The following is a 22,020-nucleotide window of genomic DNA, read 5'->3' as shown; positions in this document are numbered from 1 at the left end:
TTGGTCCATCGTTATTGTTCTCAATTCATCACATGTTCTGTGCACAGGATTCACTTTTGAAATGTCATTTTACAAGTTTTTTAAAAAGAAATGTAATAAAAATTCTAGTAAAGGAAAATAAAGAAAATGCATATATTTAAGAGATCTTAGGGGAAAAACTTGTCCTGAAGAAACTTATACTTGCTTTTCTGTCTGGTCCTTCATCAGAGTTACCACTTTTGGGTTTGGATACTTGGCAAATCTACTGTCAGCAATTTCACCATAACAAGGAGCACAGACTTAAACAAATCCTTTATCATTACTCTCAGTCTCCAGTCTTTTTCCCTGTTTGTAGAGTCAAAAATCAAAAGCTTGAGGTCTCTATATGTTCCTTACAAATATATTTCACCTATTGGAGGGTACAGCTGTTAACTTTGTTTCCCCCTTTCACTCACTCTAATGACACAGAGCATGATCTTTTCTCTTTTTTCTAGATGGAATGGGGCGAGTCCTTGCTCAAGATGTGTATGCAAAAGATAATCTACCACCATTTCCAGCATCAGTAAAAGATGGTTACGCTGTCAGAGGTAAACACTCACTTTGTGGACATGAAGTATAGTGTCTGCTGCTTTATAACATATTAATTCACCTGTTTTGGATCCAGCAGGGGTTATTTTTGTTTAGATTTTTTGATACAGATCATTTCTGAGGTCACATTTACATGAAGTTCACTGTCTTGAAGGAAAGCCATAAAGCTGAGTTGAGGTCTTTTAAGTGGATACGTGGGTACATGAGCAAATGTATATCCATGTGTGCTCCTAGATGTGCACCTCTGCTGCTCGTGCATTTCTTGGAAACATTTAAAACTCAGAACAATGACAGAACATCTGTTTCTGGATTATAGATTCATCTTATAGTCCTCTGTTGTAGATTTAATGAGGATTTTCTTACATATCTATTACTTTGTTGAACTGTTACTGATTACATCAGAGAATTTTCAAAAAATTTACCATAATGTTCTCTTATGGAGACACCTCAAAAGAAGGGGTTCTTACTTTAAAAATACTGCAGCTGCCATATATAAATAAAATTAGTTGTATGGCCTTATTCAATTTGTACAGCAAATATGATTTTGCAAGAGACCTGAATTTACACTCTGCTTTGCCACTAGGTGCTGCATCATTTTGAGCCAGTTGCTTTTCTGTGCACCAGTTTTTCCCTGTGTAAAGTAAGAATAATGATGCTCACCTCATATGTCTATGAAGGAAATTTAAAATATACAGAATTGACCATTATACTAGTAGTGATTTAATTGTGGTAGTGGTTGAATCATCATAGCATCATATTGAAATTTGTACACAATAGCCAGTTTTCTTCTATGGACATTAAAATATCTTTTTTGTTACTGGCAGCTGAAACCATGGAAAGCAACTGCCCATGAAATAGACTGTTTGCAGATGCAAGCAATGGACCTAATCCAGTAGCTTCCCCATAAATTTGATTTAAAAATACAATTTCAGGTCCACAAGATGAGTGTGTGCGAGAGACAGGCAGACCAAAATGACTAAGTGATAGCAGGAAGGGAGTGCATATGTAGCCAGAGAAATACAGGTAATGTAACACTGAGAAAAGCTAAGAGAGTGAGCTTTGAGTAGAATGCTGAGTGACAAGGGCTTGGGATCAAGCCATTGCTGTCTTGCAGCCTGATTGCTGCAGGGTAAGGCAAAGCACGAGTACAATCTCAGTAAACATGCAGAATGAGCAGAGGGATCATGAACGCCATTTCCAGTAACTTCTGTTGTAACCAACTCACAAACCCTAATTTTGGTGATGGATTCAAGCAGACTAACACTGAGATATTTGAATGCATCCAGAGGACACTACAGCTGGTGAAAGGGTTGGAAGGAATGTCCTGTGAGGAGGGCTGAGGACTTTGGGTTTGTCTTGTTTGAAGAAAAGTATTTTGAGAGGTGACCTCATGGCTCTCTACAGCTCCCTGCGGAGAAGGGCACAGGGTGTCCAGTGACGTTATGTGTTGGAATGGTTCAAAGCTGTGCCAGGGAAGGTTTAGCTTTGACATTAGAAGATATTGCTTTACCAAGAGGGTGGACAGACACTGGAACAGACTTCTTAGAGAGTGGGTTGATGCCCCAAGCCGTCTTTGCGTCAAAGGCATTTGGACAATGCCTTTAATAATTTGCTTTACATTTTGGTTAGCCCTGAATTGATCAGGCAGTTCTATTCTATTCTATTCTATTCTATTCTATTCTATTCTATTCTATTCTATTCTATTCTATTCTATTCTATTCTATTCTATTCTATTCTATTCTATTCTATTCTATTCTATTCTATTCTATTCTATTCTATACTGTTTTGTTTTATTCCTGTGAACCTGTTATCTTAGGATATGAAAAAAAAAAGCTTTTAGGCAGGCATAATATTGACTACATTAATGGGTATTTCATACAGAAAAATTAAGGATTAGCTTTCAGTGGCATAACATGTCTGGCCAAATCCCTGTCCTTTTCTCATTTTATATCAGTTGTGCATCATCTGTAAACTTTGTCTCGGTAGTATTATTAGTGGGGGAATAAAACTAATTCAGTAGCATTTTATCAGGTTTAAAATATTTCAGCTATTGGGGATTTCTTTCTTTCTCTTCTTTTTGCTGGATCATCCAAACACATTTTTTTTCAGTGAAGATCTAATAGCTGTTTTCAGTAGTATTACATGCATTATTCAAGGATATCTAGTTGAAGAGTCCTTTTCTAAGAGTTCTCTCTAAAATAAAAAAGATTAGTCTCATAGATTAGTCTGTTTGATAGGCTTTTAAAGCTAAGTTAATTATTAGTCTTCAAACATGACTAAGTGCCATAGATAATGATCTGCAAAGCTGCAGCCAATGCACAAGTACAAATGCGATAAATCATAGACTGATTGGACATCCTTACTGAAAGCAGTTCTTCTCAATACAAGGTTACCTAGGTGTATATTCAGGGCTTCTGAAGTCAAACACAAGTTATTAAGATAAAGGTTGTCACTGATTAGATTTCATCTCTAGGAAATCAACTTTTGACAGCTACAGATTTAAAACTAATAATAATGCATTCGAGACTAGTTTGTTTGAGCACTCTTGGCAACGTGACTGCTGTGCTTGGAAAGGCAGAGTTGCTTGTGCTTCACACAGGCTTTGCACCATGGTAAAGCCTAGGGATATCACTAATGCAACTTGCTGAAAGACCTTTGAGGCAGGCAGGAGCTTAAAATCATTAGTAATTATGCCTTTGTTGTCCCTGTAAAAATGCAGATTTGCTAAATTGGAAGTCCTGAAGACTTGTTAAATCAGTGATCTCTGACTCCTAATTTTCAGTTCTGCAATACTGTCAAGAACACCCTTAAATCTTTTTTATTAATGTAATTCCTTCTAGTCTTCATGAGGTCTTACATGACCTCATACTGCCCAGAAATTTTCAGTTAAAAATACTCTGTTGTCTAGAACCTGTGTTTTTCAAAATAATAAACACACTTCAAATGACCTGAAAGGTAAAACGTTTGCAGAACTTCTATAACTTTAGTCATGCTAACACTGAAGAACTGAACATCAGATCATCTTTGCTCTTCTCCTGTTCTTAATTTATAATGCCATAATTTGTTTTGGTTCAGTGTTTACCATTTGTGTTGTCCCTCTTAACAGCTGCTGATGGCCCAGGAGATCGATTCATCATAGGGGAATCCCAGGCTGGTGAGCAGGTGAGCACAATTTCTTTTCTCTTTTTTTTAATGTATTTTTCTTCTGTGAGGTTTTGCTTTGTACTTTTACAAGCCTTGCTAGTACTCCAAAATTCAATAGTCTTGGATGTGGTGTGAAGTAGGGCACAGCTGTACTGACCCTCCTGCTATGTGCCTTGGGACATGATTTCAAAAAGTGAGGTAGTACAGTTACATAAGGAACTAACAAGGATATCCCAAAATACTTCAGAGCATTGTGCTGACATGTCTGATAGGAGTGCATACAGTAACGTTCTGCCCTGGTACAATGTTTGAGGACATGAGATTTCTAGTGGTGCAACAACTTATAAGCAGAGAAAATAATGATTTAACCCCCTCTTGCTGACAGATTTTTAAATGTTGCCAGCCCAATAACCGTTTTGATAAGATGCTTCCATTTTTCACCCTGATACCTGCAAAATGAAGCATATAAAATTTTTATTAAGCTTTTATGGATAGGTAGCAATTAGTACAATCTTGAGAAAGCCTGGCAGCTGCCTGGTTTGAGGCTGGCTTTTGAGAAGAATGTTTGTGCACCTTAGCAGATACATGGATTGATTTTAAAAGCAAGTTGAGGCATGACCTATTTGTGACCTGCTGTGCTCTATAAATATTCATGAATAGATGCATTTCGTGATTTGTTCTCAAATTCCAGAGCATATTTCATGGAATTTCTGCACTAATACTGGGGTAATGGGAAAAAAAGTCAATTATGTTCAACTACTGTTACTCTGTCCATTTAATCATACCTGGCAGCTGTGGAAAACACGAGTTAGTTCAAAATGTTTATCCAGCTTTATTTATTTCAAGTCCTGGTTTATAATTCTGTGTATTGTATGTGAAATGTGTAGAAGGGGATAAGTAATAGGCAAAACAAGGAATTGGGCAGTTTTAATGAGGATTTTATAGAGTGCCCATTTTTACTGCTAAACAAAAAAGTCCAAGTAAAATTGACATATTTCAAAAGTTCTATCAGATTTTGGAAGTATTACCAATCACAGGATTATTTAATTTCTTTTTAAATTGACTTGACCTGTCTCTGAATGTGTAATAGACATTTAATTTGGCTAATCGTGATAGATAGAAAGAACTGTAAAAAAAATTTTTTTGCTTTAGATCCCATCCATCATCATGAATTATTCTTTGGTATAATAGACACCTTCTCAGTACCAATATTCCTGTGAACTTAGATCAATGGATCTGTTGTATAAAATATGTAAAATTACTTTAAATTCTAGAAAAACAAAACTGAATTAATTCAGTAGTTTTTTAACATGCCTTATGTTTTTAGCCCTCCTGACTGCATTTTCAAGCGTTGGTCCAGAATCCAAAAGACTTGACAACTGTTTTTACAACCCTTTTTATGATCACTATAAAATAGCAAGAACCAGCAGAGCAGCCCACTGAATTATCACTCCTATCACTATTCCCCTGTCATCAATATTATCATTTTGCTAGTTAAATATCACAGCACAGTGTTGCTTAAAAGCAGTACTGTTGAAGCTCTCTCTAATGGCGAGTACTTCCCATTAGGGGTCTGAAGCATTTCAGTGTCCTAATCAGTTCAGCAGGTTTGTACAAAAGACAAAAGGGCAAATGGAAGCTGCTTCCCTCCTACAAAGTTCAAGAGCTCACAAATGTCTCTATACAGGGACAGTCTGTCCTCCCAGATTACAGGGAATAGGAAGGCTCTCTGGCAAGGAGCAAAAGTTGGGTAGGAAGCAGGCATGCAGAGAGAGACTATTTCTGAAAAACCAGTGGCAAGTTAGAAAAACAAGGCTGTTGACCTCAGAATAATTGGTCAAAGTTTTTTTCTGGGGCAAACACATCTTCAGGTTCATCTCCCTCCCAAGAAATTATTTATAGCCTTGGAAGGCTCCTCAGACTCATTTCACCCTTCAGTCACTCTCAGCAGCAACTTTCTGCTTTTCATGTTACAGACCAATTAACAGAATGATTCACAGCAGGGAGCTCAAAATAGATTTAGATTTGGCTCCTCCTGTAGGGAAAAAGGTTACGTAAATGCTAGTAGCAAGGAAGAAGATGGACTGAGAATTGCAGGGAGGCCATATAGCCAAGTTGGACATTTCTGTATCAATTTTTAATTTGTGTATTTTCTGATTTCCATGTACAGATGGTCATGTTTATGTTAACCCTTTTTTTATTGTGTGTAAGGGAAAGCTGTGGGACATTACCCTGCTTTGGGAAGGTTTGGGCACGCTTGAGATTACTGGTCACGAGTCATCCACAATGGTCTGGGTGTGGAACACTCAACCATAAGAAAAATGGTTTTCCTTCTGTAGCCTTACATAAACCGTAGCATTTCCTGCAAGACTTGGTAAAGCTGTTTGTGAGAGGCACTACAACTACAACTACACTACAACCAGCTACAATATAGGATGAAAAGCAGGCATTTTCCATGATTCCATTAACTTGTGCCTTTTTACATAAAGGAGCATGGATGATTCTAAATCACGCAGAGAGGTGTGCATGAGAAAATTCCTGAGATAGGGATTGTGCTCAGTGGATTATTTCTGGGTTTTATTCAGTGACTAAAACTGAGTCAATTATCAGTAATGAAGGCAAAGGACAGAAACCAGTGTTGCCCCATTGCAGGTAAAAGTGAGATCTCAAAGGCCTTTAGAAGAGCTGTGACATTTTGGTACATTAATATGTTTTCTGAGAAGCAATCATTTCTTTATCTTCCTAGTCTGTATCATAGAGGAACACAGCCCTGGAGATTCACAAATAAATCTGATGGTTGACTTTTGTTCATAAAGTTAATCTGATCAAATTCTCAGCAGACAAAAAGGAAATTAAATATATGAGCAACATAACCAGTTCTAAAAGCAATTGTATCATGAATTTGTTTAAATGTATCACATCATTGCATCTCAAAAAATCCAACAATAAACTCCAAACCATGGTTAGTTACAGCACATTTTATCACCACAGGCTCTGATTTGTGGCAGTAGTAGACAGTTTGTGTTCTTTATGGCGCTTTTTAAATCTGAGAAATTTTTTATGCAATACATTTTTCCTCTGAAATTTGTCATTTAAGCCAGCAATACTTAGAAAGTTCAAAACAGTATTACTTACTTGTAATGTACCTTCAGATTAAGTCCACAGTGGTATGCAAAATACATATCCAAGGCATAAGATTTATCTTTTGTAACATTTCTTTTCATAAAAATCTAAATTACACACTAGATAGCATTATTTTCCCTTTTAAGAAGCTTTAGTATAAATGACAGTATCTCTGCTATCCATCCACAACTCTTTGAATAGTCTTTGAATAAGCCATTTTCTTAAAAATGTTTTTTTTATGGCATCTGGTTTAGATACCTACGTTAGGATAGCATGAATCTTGCCCTAAAAATACACTAACTGTGACATAAGGCAAGTGTGGGTTTTATTGATGTTCTTCTCCAAGGATATTAGATTTTCATTACCTGTAGAAAAGGGTCAAGATTCAGTCAGTTCTAGGCTCAGCTGTTTCATGGAATATGAAGGTCACTGTGATACTGTGGTAAGCCAGATAAAAACCATCCCCAGCCTATTCCTAGGGCTTCTGTCCCAAATGTGTGAAATACACACACTTCTAAGTAAAACTCCCCTTTCAGAGGTTATGGCAGTGCTGAAGTGGAGTAGAAGAATGGGCAAGGCAAACAGCTTTATGCAGCTGAAGTGCTGAGTTTAGAGTTTAGTCGTGTCTTTCAGCCTCCTGACAAAAGAAATGGAATAAATGGAGTAAATTCCTGCTGGGCAGGAGCAGGTAACAGTGCTGGGCAGTACTGCCTGCAACCTGTGGGATGCTGCCAAATGTGTGCTATTTACAGTTTGAGAAGTCCTGGATGTATTCCAGCACTGCATATGGAATATGGAGTCAATCTGCACACGAGTTATACGTGTGACACGTACAGAATGTGGTGCTCTGATCACAGCTGCATAGATCTGTGTGTAGCACATGTTCACTTATGACAGTGAAACCAAATAAGCCAGGCTTACTGCAGTGCTGTAGGGAGCCAGCAGTGAAATCTTAGTCATCATATCAGCTTCTTTTAGTTTCATTCTTTTTGGATTTTTTTTTTTAGTTATTTATTTCATAAATAGTTATGGTCAAATTACAGTTTTAGCCTGGATTTTGACAAACATTTATTAAAATAGTCTGCCTGGTGAGAAGTGTTATTAAAACCATATCTTTTGTTTTATCATGTTGCTCTGATATCTTTCTATCCTTTGTACTGCTTCTGCTGAAACTTTCTAGTATCCTGTGACTATAGAATTGTAGAGTATTATCAATTTTAGGCTATTCTAAAGTGACCCTCACAAATATAGATATTCTCTGTGAACTAGTATTGAGCTGTCTCAGTTTTAGGAACTCTGCTTAAAAATTAAGTAGTTGGTTACATTACTATTATATGTTGGTTTTTCTTATATAGTGTGCTGGTAAAACAAAACAGAACAAAAATCCAACCAAAGCGAAGCCATTTCAGCCCTGGTGACCAGAGTGCTCTGCAGAAATATTTATGTACTGAGAACTGCTAGATTTTTGTTCATGGAAGTTTCCAGAAGATCACCAACTTAACAGTTAAATTTCTAACCCAGTTATTTTTCTGTGCCAGGTATTTTTCTGAGTATCAGTATATTCCTTCTTCTGCAAGTTGTTTCATGTGCTAGAAATATAAGAAATAAAAACTGAAGCCACCTAATAAGTGGCCACATAAATAAAGCCAGGTGTGAATTGGAGTTTATTGTACCTGATGATATTGCTCACAGTATATCAAGAGTCATGCTGCAAATAAGCATGGTCTTCAGATAGATTAGTTGCATAAAGTTCCAGTGCTTTGATTTTATTTTTTTTTTCCAAAAGTAGATTAATTTCTCTTTTTTTTTATTTTTCAGCCAACTCAGACTGTGATGCCTGGTCAGGTAATGCGTGTTACAACTGGTGCTCCAATTCCATGTGGTGCTGATGCAGTGGTGCAAGTGGAAGATACAGAGCTCATCAGGGAATCAGATGATGTGAGTCACAAGTTAGAAAACTCATTTTTCTCTTGTGTGCAGCAGTAAATGGCATATGACACAATCCTGTAAATATGAAAGACAGTCATACAGAAAAGCTCTTCAGTAATCTCAGAAGTTTGAGGGGGTTTGCATCAGTTCCTAGTGGCAATTCTCACTTTTTCAGGCTGTGATAACAGTACCACAGACCTTCCTGTTCTGACTGATTTTTCATCAAAATTTTTGAATGCTTACTCTAAGATGTTGGGAGCATGATTTGAGTGAAAGGCAAATGCCTCCTGGAAATCCATGCCTACAGTCCAATTCGAGTGCCTTCTGTACTCACATTTTAAAATAAAGGCTAGTGGAAATCTCACCAATAAGAAGGGGAAGATGTGTTCTTAAATTACATGTTGATCTCAAAATAATATATTGAATTACTGCTGATGTAATTAAAGCTGAATATGATTTTCTGTGGGAAAGTTGACTGTTTTAGTGCTGCAAAATCCATGGGATTGACTTGGGTTCTTTTAAACTGTGCTATGAAGACAGTTCTGTATTAACAGAGTTGGTCCTGTTTCAGCAAAGGCAAATTTAATGGATTTTGAAGAATACTTCTTGTACAAATACCTTCCAATTAATCTGTTTGGAAAAAGAGGTTTTGTTATGAAACAGGAAGTAAATGCCTCCCAAGTTTTTTTAAACTACAGCTAAGATTTTTAACGACTATTTGTGCTCCTTCAAAATGAGAACATTACTGAATTTAAGACCTCTGAAAACCAAGAAATGGATAAGGTGCATATTTCTCCAGAATGTAGACATAACCCTGTTTTTTAATAGATTTTCCAGCCTACCTTTAAATCATGCTCATGGACTACCTTACAGATGCTGCAAATAAGAACACAGAAAGTAAAACACAGAAAAAATAAGAATACTGTAGTACTAATTCTGTATGCACAGTTGTCTCAACATAGTGAAATGTGCTTTTTATGAAGCAGAGGAGCTCATTGTAGACAACTTTATTCCAAATATTCCATCTTAGACTTCCTTTGTGTTGCTATGTTTGCTTCTGAATCCTAGCTGTGATTTCAAGGCACTATCATCATGTTTGCTGTCATCTGAGAGACTTAAAGGCAAGGAGATATGTCTTTTATTTACACAACTTCCCAGTTCAGCTTTGGAATGAGCTGTGTGTATGGTTCTGTGCTCAAATCAGCCTTTGCTCTACTGCTGCTGCTCTGACAAGCTGTTCCACTTTGCCACAGCTCAGTGTCAGCATTGTGATTGCAGCTGGGGTGTAAGTAGATGAATTCTAGTGTTCAAAACTGATAAAGACTGCAAAAACTGAAAATCACTCTCAGGATCCTTTCTCATGCCTTATTAATCTTATTAAATGTATAGATTTTTACATCTAATGAACTCAGCAAGCTGTCTAGGCTGTCCTTCTTCCTATCAGGGAAATTATTGAAATTATCAATCCTGCTTTGAGGATTGCAATATGTATAGATTATATATTCCTGCAAAATACACCACTGCCTTTACTCCTTGTCAATCATTTCACTAGCCTAACTGAGCCACTGCCCACCTCATCTTGAGAGGACTATCACATTGCAGAGCAACACACATGGTGACCTTTTATTTTTCTACTTCTTCTTTGGATGACTTTGTCCTGCCTTCCACTTTTTATGTGCATGTTCTCCTCTGTATGTGAGAACAGGTTATTTGGTTATGTGCTTAAAGTCTGAATTTTTTCACAAATGATCAGCCATCTTCAGCTTCTTTTTCCTGCCTATAAGTATGGGGTAGAACTCTCTAATTTCTGCTTGTCTTTGAATACACCACTCAACAAATCCTGTTCATAATAATTAGAATCATTTAATTAATATGTTATTTTCTTCTCTTCCTTTTCATGTCTGGGTGGCTGCATATTTCAAGAATATTTTTCTTTTTAGTATTAAGAACTCCTTCGGGGATGAGATTTAACTGAAGAGAAATCTTTAACATCTGAAAAATATTCTTCTGAAAAGGGATTACTTTTCAAAGGAACTAATGCCTTGAGTTCCAGTTGTGGTAGCAGTACTTAAACTTCATCAAGTATTCCCCAAATGACCTTAGAAGTCATAGGCCTGAAAGTAATTACATCTATCCATCAGGAAGAAAAATTCTTATCAGCTTGCCAAATGCACATTCATTAAGAAACATGTCTATACCCTTTTCATCTTGAGTTTTTATGTCACCTTGTAGGAGCCCAGTGTGATCAACCAAAACAAGAGTTAGATCCTGCATCAAGCCCAAGCATCAGTGTATCAGCCAACTGTTCACAGCCACCAGACAAGCTCTCAGATATAGTTCAAAATATATTAATACACAGCAAGAATGCTGCCTGACACACACCAAAGGAAAGATGTTTTCAGTGTAATGCCATACCTCTGCAAGCTCCTCTAGCCACTTTGAATTATATTGCATTCCTTAAGCATTCTGGGATATCCATCAGTTCCATAGATATCAATCTCTGTACATCACCGTGTTGTCCATAGTCACACTTTCCACCATGCCTTTTAAACCTGGGATTGCTGAATTCCTCAAAAGCCTTTTTTTTAGTTATTTCCCCTAATCCAGGAGTTCTAAACAGGACCTTCTATATTAATCAAATATATCATTGCCTCTCCTCTTGATTCTCTTTAAAATCTTCTGTCCCTCTTTGAATGTTATCAAAGATACAGAAATTTCAAATCTTCGTGACTGAACAACCATCCCCAGAGTATCCTAAAAATAAAATAATTCTGGGACTAAGCATTGCTCCAAATTTTTATTGTAAGACTCAAGTGACTTTTACAGCCTCAACTGGCAATGAGGGGGCAAAAGGCCATTCTGGGCACCAGCATGGTCACTTTGAACACTCACAGACAAGAATCGTCTCTTATACAAAAAAAGCAAGTACAAAAGAAACTAAGTTTGCAATAAAAGCTTCTGAAAAGCATATGAAAATACTGGGATAATGTAAGAAATATTTTCATTAGTAATTTTCTGGTTTTCAGGGGTTTAAATCTTCACAGTAAGTAAACAGAATCTCCATCTCTAATAACATATTCATTAGCTTTAACTTTGGGGCCTTAAGTTAGAGCATTTGGTTTGAACTCAGAAACTGAGGCCCATATCACCTTGAAGAAAAGATACAAAGTCCCAATGTCCAATATTCTGGTAAAAATTCCAAATAACACTGATCTGCCTTGTTTTTATTGTAATATGAGTGTCTGATTTATTACTTTGAGGTATTTAAATATGAAGCACTACATGATAATGCAAAAAACAGAATTTGTTCCAGTCTAAGTTTAGATTTAGTGCTACTGGAAGGCTGGCACTATCTCAAAGCTGAGTGCATATATCATGAACCATTTGCATGGCTTAAAATTAAATGTTAACAATATAGTTCATATGTCTTTATTGGCATTGAATGAATCACCAAACCATTGACAGTGTGAACAAGGAAATGCATCAGACTTTTCATGGCACTGTCTCTTGTTTACCATAAATAAGCAAGATGAATGAGCCCCTTTCTTATTTGTACAAGGCTCTCAAGTAGGAGTTTCCACTACAGGAATCTGCATGAAAATCCTGAAACAGCTGTAGCACACAGCTTCCTCCCACCTTCCTGCTGATGTCATGGCCATACTGTCTGCCAGGCTAATGATCTGTTTGAAGTGCCATCTTTGAAATGGTTGGACCAGATTAAGTTGACTGAGAGGAGTAGAAAGAATCCACTCAGTATACAAGATCAACAGATGTAACATAGGAAAGCTATATAAACACAGATATCATTTAAAAAGGAAAATAGGAAGCTAAAACTACATATTCAGTACTGGTCCTCCCCTAGAGAGTTCATCATAAAGGGCATTTCTTAAAATGCTGTTCAGTTTTAACACACATTTTATTACAACCTTGACAAACAAATCAGGAGAACAGTATGATGCTTAAACCATAATGTCTCAGTGTAATGGGTGCTATAAGCTGTGTAGACTTCTGAGTAATTAAACATTAATCTTGTTTGAATAGCTCAGCTGACCATATGTAATGTCCATGTGTTTGCAGGGCACTGAAGAACTAGAAGTTCGAATCCTGGTGCAAGCTCGACCAGGCCAAGATATCAGGTCAGTGTTTATTAACGTATCTCTGTAAGGAATAGAAGGGCTGATGCATTTCAAAGTAATTTTTTAATCATGAGTAGTGCTGACATTTTGACAAGCAGGACCAATCAAGGAAAGGTACTTTGAATCTCATTCTGTTTCTCTTTCATGTTGTTTTTCTGTCCTGATTTTCAGACCCATAGGACATGACATTAAAAGAGGTGAATGTGTGCTGGCAAAAGGAACCCACATGGGTCCATCTGAGATTGGTCTCTTAGCAACTGTTGGAGTAACTGAAGTAGAAGTTAACAAGTTTCCAGTGGTTGCAGTAATGTCAACAGGGAATGAGGTAAGAAAAGTTTGTTTAGAATTATAGTCTAAAATATGTATAGTTTTCTTGAGTCAGTGTTTTGGTTAGTGACTTCCACCCTATTCCTAAGCAGAGTCACTTTTGACTGCAACTCATGCTGACATGAGCTTTTCTGTGAGGGATCAACCCATAATAATCTGCTTGTGCTTTCTCCCTGAGGGGCTTTTTCACAGGTCTCACAATCTCTTTGCCAAAATTTTGGTAATGTATCTAACCAGCTGCTTTCCTCCTGCCAGCAAGGGAGAACCTGTGGGGTTGTAATTGATGTTGCCAGTCATGGCTGAGGAGCAATTTCTTTTAAGCAACACCCTCTATGTCTATAACACAAATGGCAGACAAGCTGGCTTGGAAAACTGAATAGTTCTACCAAATGCCTTGTTGCAGTATTGTGCCCCAAAATTCTTTCTAACAGTAGTACATATTGAAATCCAGACACTCTCCCATTGTAGAACAGCAGACCAGCTTTATAATTGCTTTAACTACATCAGAAAAATCAGGTTTAAGATTAATTGAATTTACTAACTTTACATACATTGTGTGTTGACCCAGGCCAGCACCTGTGCCTTCTCATTTCTTCCAGCAGCAGGGCAGAGAAAGAATAGGAAGAGCAAAACCTAAAGAACATGTGTGTTGAGATATGTGGGTTTAGACAGCATGGAGTTTTGACTGTCCTTTAAGACAAATATTTTGAAATCCAGCCACAAATATTAACTCAATGGCTATATCCTCATACAGCTTGAACATGTTCAATTTTGAAAGATTTTGAAAACTTTTCATAGATAGAATTTTGTCATCTGGTGTACAGATTATTGCCAGATTTCATAGCATAAACAGTGTTTGGCATGCAGGAGCCAAACAACTAACTGAGGAATAAATCCATAGAGCTACAAGGATTACAGGTGGTGATTTTCTGGTTACTAACTTCCATATGATCAAAGATTCTTGCATGTCATTAAAGGTTCCTTTACTGATGTGGACATTCTCTTCCGTAAAATGTTAAGAGACCCTGCACAGTGGTTTATAACAAAAAGAAGTACAAGCCAAAGCATTGTATTTACCCATGCTCCATTTTCCATTATTCTTACCTTACTACCCAATGCTGTGATGTTGACAGATATATTCTTAGTAGTAGTATTATTATTTGCCTCCTGTCAACATTGTATTGTCCTTTTGTGTCCTACATCATAATTTCTAATGTATATAAAACATACATTTACATATGTGTGTTTAGTAGTTTAGCTTCCAAAATACATACCACATATGAGGTAATTGCCATGATATAATATCTTAAGAGAAAGTTTTTAATCCAAAACAGTAATTGATATAAGGATAAAAGCTTCTGTCTATTCATCTGATGCAGATTGTTGTATTTAAAAAATCTTTTTTGGTAAGCAGACAATGAACTTCAAAATGTTCATTAATACCTTTAAATCTGGTTAACTCCTTAAAGCCATTTAAAGAGGAACAATAACATGAAAACTTAAAAGTTTTGTTTTGATTGTTAATGTCTGAGATTAGAAGCCATGTACTCATAAGGAGTTACAGACATGAACCAGTAGAAACAAACAAAATAATGTAGACAAGCACATTACATACCTTATTAATTTAAATTCACTAAATCACTCTATATGTATGTTTCCTGATATGTGTCTAAAAATATTCTTTCCAACCTGAAGAAAATATCCTGTCTAATTTGTGTAAAGCACAGTATTCCAAGGAGACTGACCAAGAGTGTTTCTGGTTTTATAGCTGCTGAATCCTGAGGATGACCTCTTGCCAGGAAAGATTCGGGACAGTAACCGTTCGACTCTCCTAGCTACAATCCAAGAACATGGCTACCCAACCATCAACTTGGGAATTGTGGGTGATAAGTAAGTACCACATGTTAGTAAAGATGTCACTTCATATTCATGCGATGCACTTTATGGCATCCATGGGAAAAAGAAATGCCAGAGAAAATGTCACTCATTGCAAGCGTCACAGTGTTGTGACAAGGCACATCTTGGAGAAGGTATTTCACCCTTTCCATTAGAGCAAGAAATAAGTCTATTCTAGTATTAGGATGAATCTTTTGAAGAAAAAATATTATTTAATAGTGTTTAATTTGGTTTGCATTCTGTTTGTTGAAACAGAAAAATATATTTCCCATTGCAGATTGAATTTATTGCTGCAGTATCCTTCCAAGCACCCTACTTAAAACACATTAGGGGAGACAGTTCTACAGCAGCTATACTTTTTTGCTGGTCAAATAAAGGAAGAAGGAAAGTTTCTCTCAGAGTTTATTTTCCATGCCAAAATTAATTTAGAGTACAAAATTTTATCATATTCTGAGTAATTGTCTTTTGAGGAAAGACCCACTGCTGCATATTGCTCAACATTTCCAGAAATATGTGGAAGAGTATTTTTTTTAACTTTAGTGGTCTTTACTTTGATTGCCACAGAGTAGCACCCTACTGATCAGTCTTCCTGTTCATCTGTCAGCGATTGCTGCTTGTTTCCCAGTGGTAGTGAAGTGACATCTCTTGAGAGCTCTGGGATAAGTGATTGAAGTGTTCAGTTTTCTGTCCTTCACAAGGCTGTGCAGTGACTGCCATCCATGACCTGAGTTTCTCAGTGTAATGCATTTCCCCAATTTATTGAGAGCTAGAGGCTTCGAATAGTCTTTCTTGCTTTTCTTTTTGGGCATCAAACCAACTGACAGACTTGGTTTGACAGGGAGTTGTTCAGGTTGTCCTAGTGGGTAATTAAAAGTTAAATTAAAAAAAAAAACAAAAAAAAAAACAGATAAGCAGATGACAAGGCCCCAGTCAGGGACTAAAAGGAATTCCAACCAGGTTACTATTACAGAATAGGTCATTTCAACCCCCGTCTTCCCTAAAGCAGTATTCAATACAAATCATCACTAGCTTGACAGAAGGTATATATGAATGGGCTGGCCACTGCATGGTTTTGCAATAATTAAACCAACCTGCATGGTGGCTGCAGGAAATGCAGTTGAATTTGAAGTACTTATATAGGGAATATGACATCGTAGTTGTGATCTTAGGGAAGGGAAATCCATTTGGATACTCTCACTGTATCCAGGTATGCCCTTTTTGCTTCTCTAGCCTAGCAAAACACCACTGCAGTTCCAAACAGCAATAAATATTGAGCCCTCCTATCCATGAATGCTTCCAGTTTCAGGTGATGATGTCATACAGAGTCTAAATTCATGAGAATGTTCTTTCCAGGAATGGTATCTAAATGTCCTAGATCACTAGAGCTTTCTGTATTATAAGGACCTTTGTAAGCTTTGAAGCATAAGTAGAAAAGGTTTCAAATGAAACTATTATATCCAGAGATCAGGTTCTAGATTTATGTAGCTAAGAAAAAATAAAACAACCACGAAAAGTTCCTCAGCTCCTGAGAGTCATCTCTATGTAGAGGGATTGGCAGAGTTTTGTCAGCAAAATACTGTAGGTGGAACTTTTTACCACCTGCAGGAGCAAAAGTAACAGCTACCATTACCAAATTATTGTCAACAATAACTTACATCCTGTATTACCAATGGCTTCATCCAATGGAAAAGATGCTTTCCCTGGTAGTGCCCTCTGGAAAAATAGAAGTGTTTCTTCTTTATGGCCTTGTCCTAATCAAATAGGTATAGTCTCAACCTTGCTGTAAAGTCAACATTATCAAAAGGAAAATTTTAACTTAAGGTCATTGTGCAAAACTGTAGCTATGTGCTCCACTGCCTTCAGGAATTGTTTCTGTGACCTCCTAGGCACGGAGAGCCTGTGAAGATAAATAATCTTGAAAGCTCTCAGTAATAAATGGCAAACAACTTTAGAATCATAGAATCATTTAGGTTGGAAAAGACTTTAGGATCATCAGGTCCAACAAGCATTGCCAAGTCCACAGCTAAACCATGTCCCCAGGTGCCACATCTACGTACCTTTTAAATGCCTCCAGGGGTGGAAACTCCATCACTTCCCTGGACAGCCTGTTCCAGTGCTTGGCGGCCCTTTCAGAGAATAAATTTTTCCTGATATCCAATCTAAAACTCCCATGTTTCAACTTGAGGCCATTTCCTCTCATCCTGTCACAAGTTACTTGGGAGAAGATCCCTGATCCCCACTTAGCTACACCCTCCTTTCAGGTGTTTGCAGAGAGTGATCAGGTCTGCCCTGAGCTTCCTCTTCTCCAGGCTGAACAATTCCAGCTCCCTCAGACCCTCCTCATCAGACGTGTGCCCCAGACCCTTCAACAGCTTCACTGCTCTTCTTTGGAATGTCTTTCTAGTAGTGAGATTTGAGGCCCAAGAGACCTTTTTTGCTTTTCTATATTATTTACAAATATACTTTATGACTTTTTTTTACTTGTCAAATGCTAGCTGAACACCAGGCAGCAAACAAATATATCAGTGTAAGGAAGTGCCTGCAGCTTTGCTTTCAGTTACGAGAGAGGTTGATTCTTTTGAATCTTCACTATTAAATTGATCTCTGAGTCTTGAAGTAGTATTACCTTGGCAAAGGTAGTAACAGTTCTTCTCAAATGTTTGGTTTTCTGCTTTTTTCTGTTTCATGCTAACAAAGCAGCTTCTGCAGAGGTAGTTACTTTAGCTCATAGAATAGAAATAATGAGCCTTCAATCGCAGAGTGTGCTTTGCAGTAAGTTAATTCAGTACTGTTGACTTAGCTAAAAATCTTCTGCACCAGATATCGGGATTCAGTCTTAGCAAGTCTTCTGCCATTCTTCCACACTCACATGCCCAATCCATATCTTTACAGCAAAATGCATCTGCAGTTCTGTTTCACTCAAAAGGAAAATCAAATTGTGTGAATCACTTTGATGAGAAGTACAGTTTATTACGTATTTCATTATGTAATAAAGCTAACAGAGTGTTGCCCATACAAATATTTCAGTACATATCTTTTGGACCAACATGACTGATTTGATGGAGTACTGTGGCACTTGAACAAATGCAGAAGACTTACCAGAAAGATGTCACAAAGGGTACAGCTTTGACACTTTAGTGTGTTTGTAGAAGAGAGGAACAAGCCTTCAGTGTCTGTTTTATGGTTTACTGAAGTTAAACCATAGATTATGTTTGTTTGTGTGTGCTCATGTATATGTACATTTTGTATGTATAATATGTATCCAGACATTGAAAAACAGGAACATTATATATGCCTGCAATGTCTACTGGTGTAGTAAAAATACTGGCAAATATAATTTTCAGAAGGGAAAATTTAAAACTCGTACCTTTTCTTTAATGTGTCATGGTATGTATTTCTTCCTTCCCATACTTTAGATTTGGGTGGATTTTTTCCTATTTCCTTTTTTAATGCAATTTTCATGGGGTAAATTTTACTTTGCTTTACTGGGAGTATCGCTTCCTGTACACCATAAGCACTAATGGAGTTTGAGATAGCAGCTAATAGGGAGCACAGTTGAGTATTACAATTGCTGTAATGGGTCAGGGTTTCTAACAACCATGGAAATCCTCTTCAATCATATTTGCAGATCTAATATTCAAGCATAAAATTTTTTTAAGAGTAGTATTTGCAAAGACAAACTTAGAGGTTATTTCTGTATATCATTTCAGCATACAAATCACTCAGAGGTGTTTAGGTAAAAAAATAGCTTGTCCAGCTGCTTCAAAGCCCAGGATTGTGATATATAAACACAGAGAAGGTGAAAAGATGAAGCACACTGAATGTCTGGGTTTCTGAAGAGAAGTTAGAAGCATTTTAAAAATGTCTTTGCATATTAATCATAATTGAAGTTACATTTTGAACTGACCACTCAAGTCTGACTTAGCCTACAGCTGTGCTTTCATTTGAAACCAATATTATATTTATTTTGGGAGCATTTTAAAGATTTCTGAGATTGTTGTTTCTATTCTCATAAATTGTATATATTATTCAATATTCAAAATAAAAAACAGAAATTCCAAAACCCACAGATATAGTTTACAGTTGAAGTCCTAGAAGAAAACAATAGGAGAAAAGAACAGACCTGGGAATGTGATACAACTGAAGTTATGTCTAACCAGAAGCCAAGATTTTCTCAATTTGTGTTCTTAGCATGTAAAAGCCAAGCTGTTTGAAAAGCACACATCTCTGAGTAGAAATGGAAGATATATCCATTTTCAGAGCTACTGCAAACACAAGAAACAAATGCAAAACTAAGAAAAGGAAGAACCCTTCTGATCTCGTTGTTACTGTTGTGTCTTACATTTTTTGTCTGAATCTCAGACTCACTTGCTAAAAATTAATTTAAAAAACAACTGGCCAGTTAAAGTTGGTATTCCAATGTACTTTTGAATGTTGCCTCTCAGTTACAAGATCAAGTTAAAAAGGCTTCTAATTTAATTTGCTCTGCATTTAGTCTATGAAGTTATTTGTTTTTTTGGAAACCATTGATAAAAATAAGTTGCGTTTCTGATCTGATCTGTAGAAGTCTAATTATCAGGATATTTTTGTGTCTGATTATCTCATTTGTGTTGTTCTTTGTATTCCATTGTTTAAAATGTAAAGTTTAGCCCTAGCAAAATCTCCTGTAGCGTGGGCCTCTGTTTTACAAAGTCATCTTCCATTTTGACAGCTTCTCTTCTATGAAAGACTCTTATTAAGCTTGCTAAGGAATTTTGATCACGTATGTAATGAATTCAATTTTCTCTGCTTTTGCCTTTGTTTACATGAGTGCATTTTCCCCTTCTTTGCATTCTTTTCCCTATTTTCTAATTCCCTTATCATTTTTCTCAGAGACGTGTATAATATTTAGTTGCTTCCAGCAGCATTTTCATTTATAAGCCTGTGATTTCACAGTGGAGAGAGAAAGAATCTTTCTCCTTAGGAGAAAAATTCAGGAAATTCATATTATTTCCTCTCTTGATCAAAAGATTTATCTGAATAGTTATTAAATCAACAGTTTTTGAGAGCTTTTCTACATTAGAAGTGTTTAGTCTCTTATTTGTTTGCCTCTCCTTTTTGACATACTGTTGGACATAGAGCTCCTAAATGACAGGTAAACCTATTGAAAACCACCCTTGCTGTTGTAACAGCATTAGTCTGTGATATCCCTAAAATGGAAGCTTTGAAATAATCTCTTCATATTTAGAATGGATACTGAAATCTTTACTGAACGATTTAGTCTGCTTCAATTTTAAGTTTGCCATCCCAAAAAAAAAGGTTTAAATCTTTTGTATTTGTGTGGCTTGCATGTAATTGCTATTATTATAATATAGATGGAACATCTGGAGTGGAGGGAGGAGAGTGGAGAAACTGCTCCAACTCCAAAATTTCTTATGCAGTATCAGCCTAATATATATCATCTTATGAGTTAGAATATAAGTTATGGGTAGAATCCAGGCACAGAATCCTAGTCTCTTCCTGCTCCAACTTAATGCCAACCTGGGTAAAAGCAAATATATTGTGAACAAAATTAGTAGTTGTAGTATTATCATTTAACAAGTGACTGCAAGAAAAAGTGCTTATTAGAGAAAAGACCTTGCATTAAATGTCACAATATTAAGTTTTGCTAAACTGAATTCACTTCTAGTTCTGCTCATAAAACGATGATGTTATAAATTTTGATTGTAGCCTAATAAATGCAGGAATAGAGAGTAATGGTTTGAAGGGGATTCAGATGTGGAGGTCTTCTCCTTCCTTGTGCCCTGTCAAGAATATTCTCCTTTTCAAGCAGAAATGTTTAATAGCTGTAATAACAATGCTTGATAATCATTAGGGAAATCTTCCAGTAAGTTGTCATATTGACAAGTCATCTCATCTAATGCACATGTTCTGAAAATACAAAGGAACATCTGAGCCAACACAGAGGTGAAAAAAGAACTTGTGAAACGGGACAGTGCAAGTCCCAAGGAGTCTTTTGTACCATTAGGAAACTACATAGTGTGACAGTAATAAAATTTCTTGCTGTAGAGGTGACAGGTGCAAAGCTAATGCTCAGCATTTTCCTAGCTGTGTTCAACACAACCATGGACTCCTTCCTCAAGGAATTTTTAGAATCACAGCTCAGTAGTAGCCCATGACAGTAAAGTGCAGATAATAAAGAGGACAGAATACTTTGAAAATCCTGTCTTTGAAAACAGAGGGAATCTATTTGTTGGAGGAAAATAAAAATTACTATTTTTATAATCTATTTTTGAGATATAAGTTAACAATTTTAAAAGTACAGAGCAGTAAGTTCTGTATTCAAGAGAACTTCAGCTTCTAAGGCCAAAGTATCATTCACTTAAATGACTTTCAACCTTCTTAATGCCTAGAGCATATATAGGAATTTGAGTTCCTAAGTCACTGAAAAATTTTTGAGGCTTGAATTTTACCAATACCCTGGAAAAAAATAATGAAAACTAGTAAAGGCAGTAGATACAGAACAATCGAGTAAGTGGTGAACACTGAAGATGGGTCACTGTATCAGTGATAGGAATCATTTACAAAACTGGGTTAATACAGCCAAACATGAATTGATATATAAAGGATTAAAGAATATAAGTTAAATTTACAGGTGGAGGTATATACCCTGGGAAGTAAAGATTTAGATAAAGATTTGAGAATCATCTAAATACAAGTTCTAGCATACATATAAAGAGCTAATCTCCTATAGAATTAGAAGGTTATTTTTGTCATTATTTTGTATTCCCAGGACCATTAAATTTCTCAAGTGGTTAAAAGATGGGCTGTATACTAAAGTAGTACCAGAACTCAGGCAGTTTAGTTCAACAGATGTTCTTACAAGATCACTTGATTACCTTCCAGTAATACTGAGTCA

At 36.5% G+C, this 22,020-nt stretch overlaps 1 protein-coding gene across 11 annotated transcripts in view; it reads left to right on the top strand.

Moving 5' to 3' along the window:
* Window positions 1-22,020, top strand: part of GPHN (gephyrin) — a 271,280-nt gene that overhangs the window by 227,906 nt on the left and 21,354 nt on the right. For all 11 annotated transcript variants that reach the window (XM_056492839.1, XM_056492846.1, XM_056492841.1 and 8 more), the window contains 6 exons: window positions 474-566; window positions 3,674-3,729; window positions 8,653-8,772; window positions 12,841-12,899; window positions 13,071-13,224; window positions 14,995-15,116. In XM_056492839.1, the coding sequence (XP_056348814.1) occupies window positions 474-566; window positions 3,674-3,729; window positions 8,653-8,772; window positions 12,841-12,899; window positions 13,071-13,224; window positions 14,995-15,116 (604 nt within the window). The remainder of the gene's footprint in view (window positions 1-473; window positions 567-3,673; window positions 3,730-8,652; window positions 8,773-12,840; window positions 12,900-13,070; window positions 13,225-14,994; window positions 15,117-22,020) is intronic.

The sequence above is a fragment of the Oenanthe melanoleuca genome, chromosome 5, assembly GCF_029582105.1.
Source record: "Oenanthe melanoleuca isolate GR-GAL-2019-014 chromosome 5, OMel1.0, whole genome shotgun sequence".
NCBI lineage: Eukaryota > Metazoa > Chordata > Aves > Passeriformes > Muscicapidae > Oenanthe > Oenanthe melanoleuca.
The sequence above is the reverse complement of the archived record's forward strand: the minus strand, read 5'-3'. Positions and strand labels throughout refer to the sequence as shown.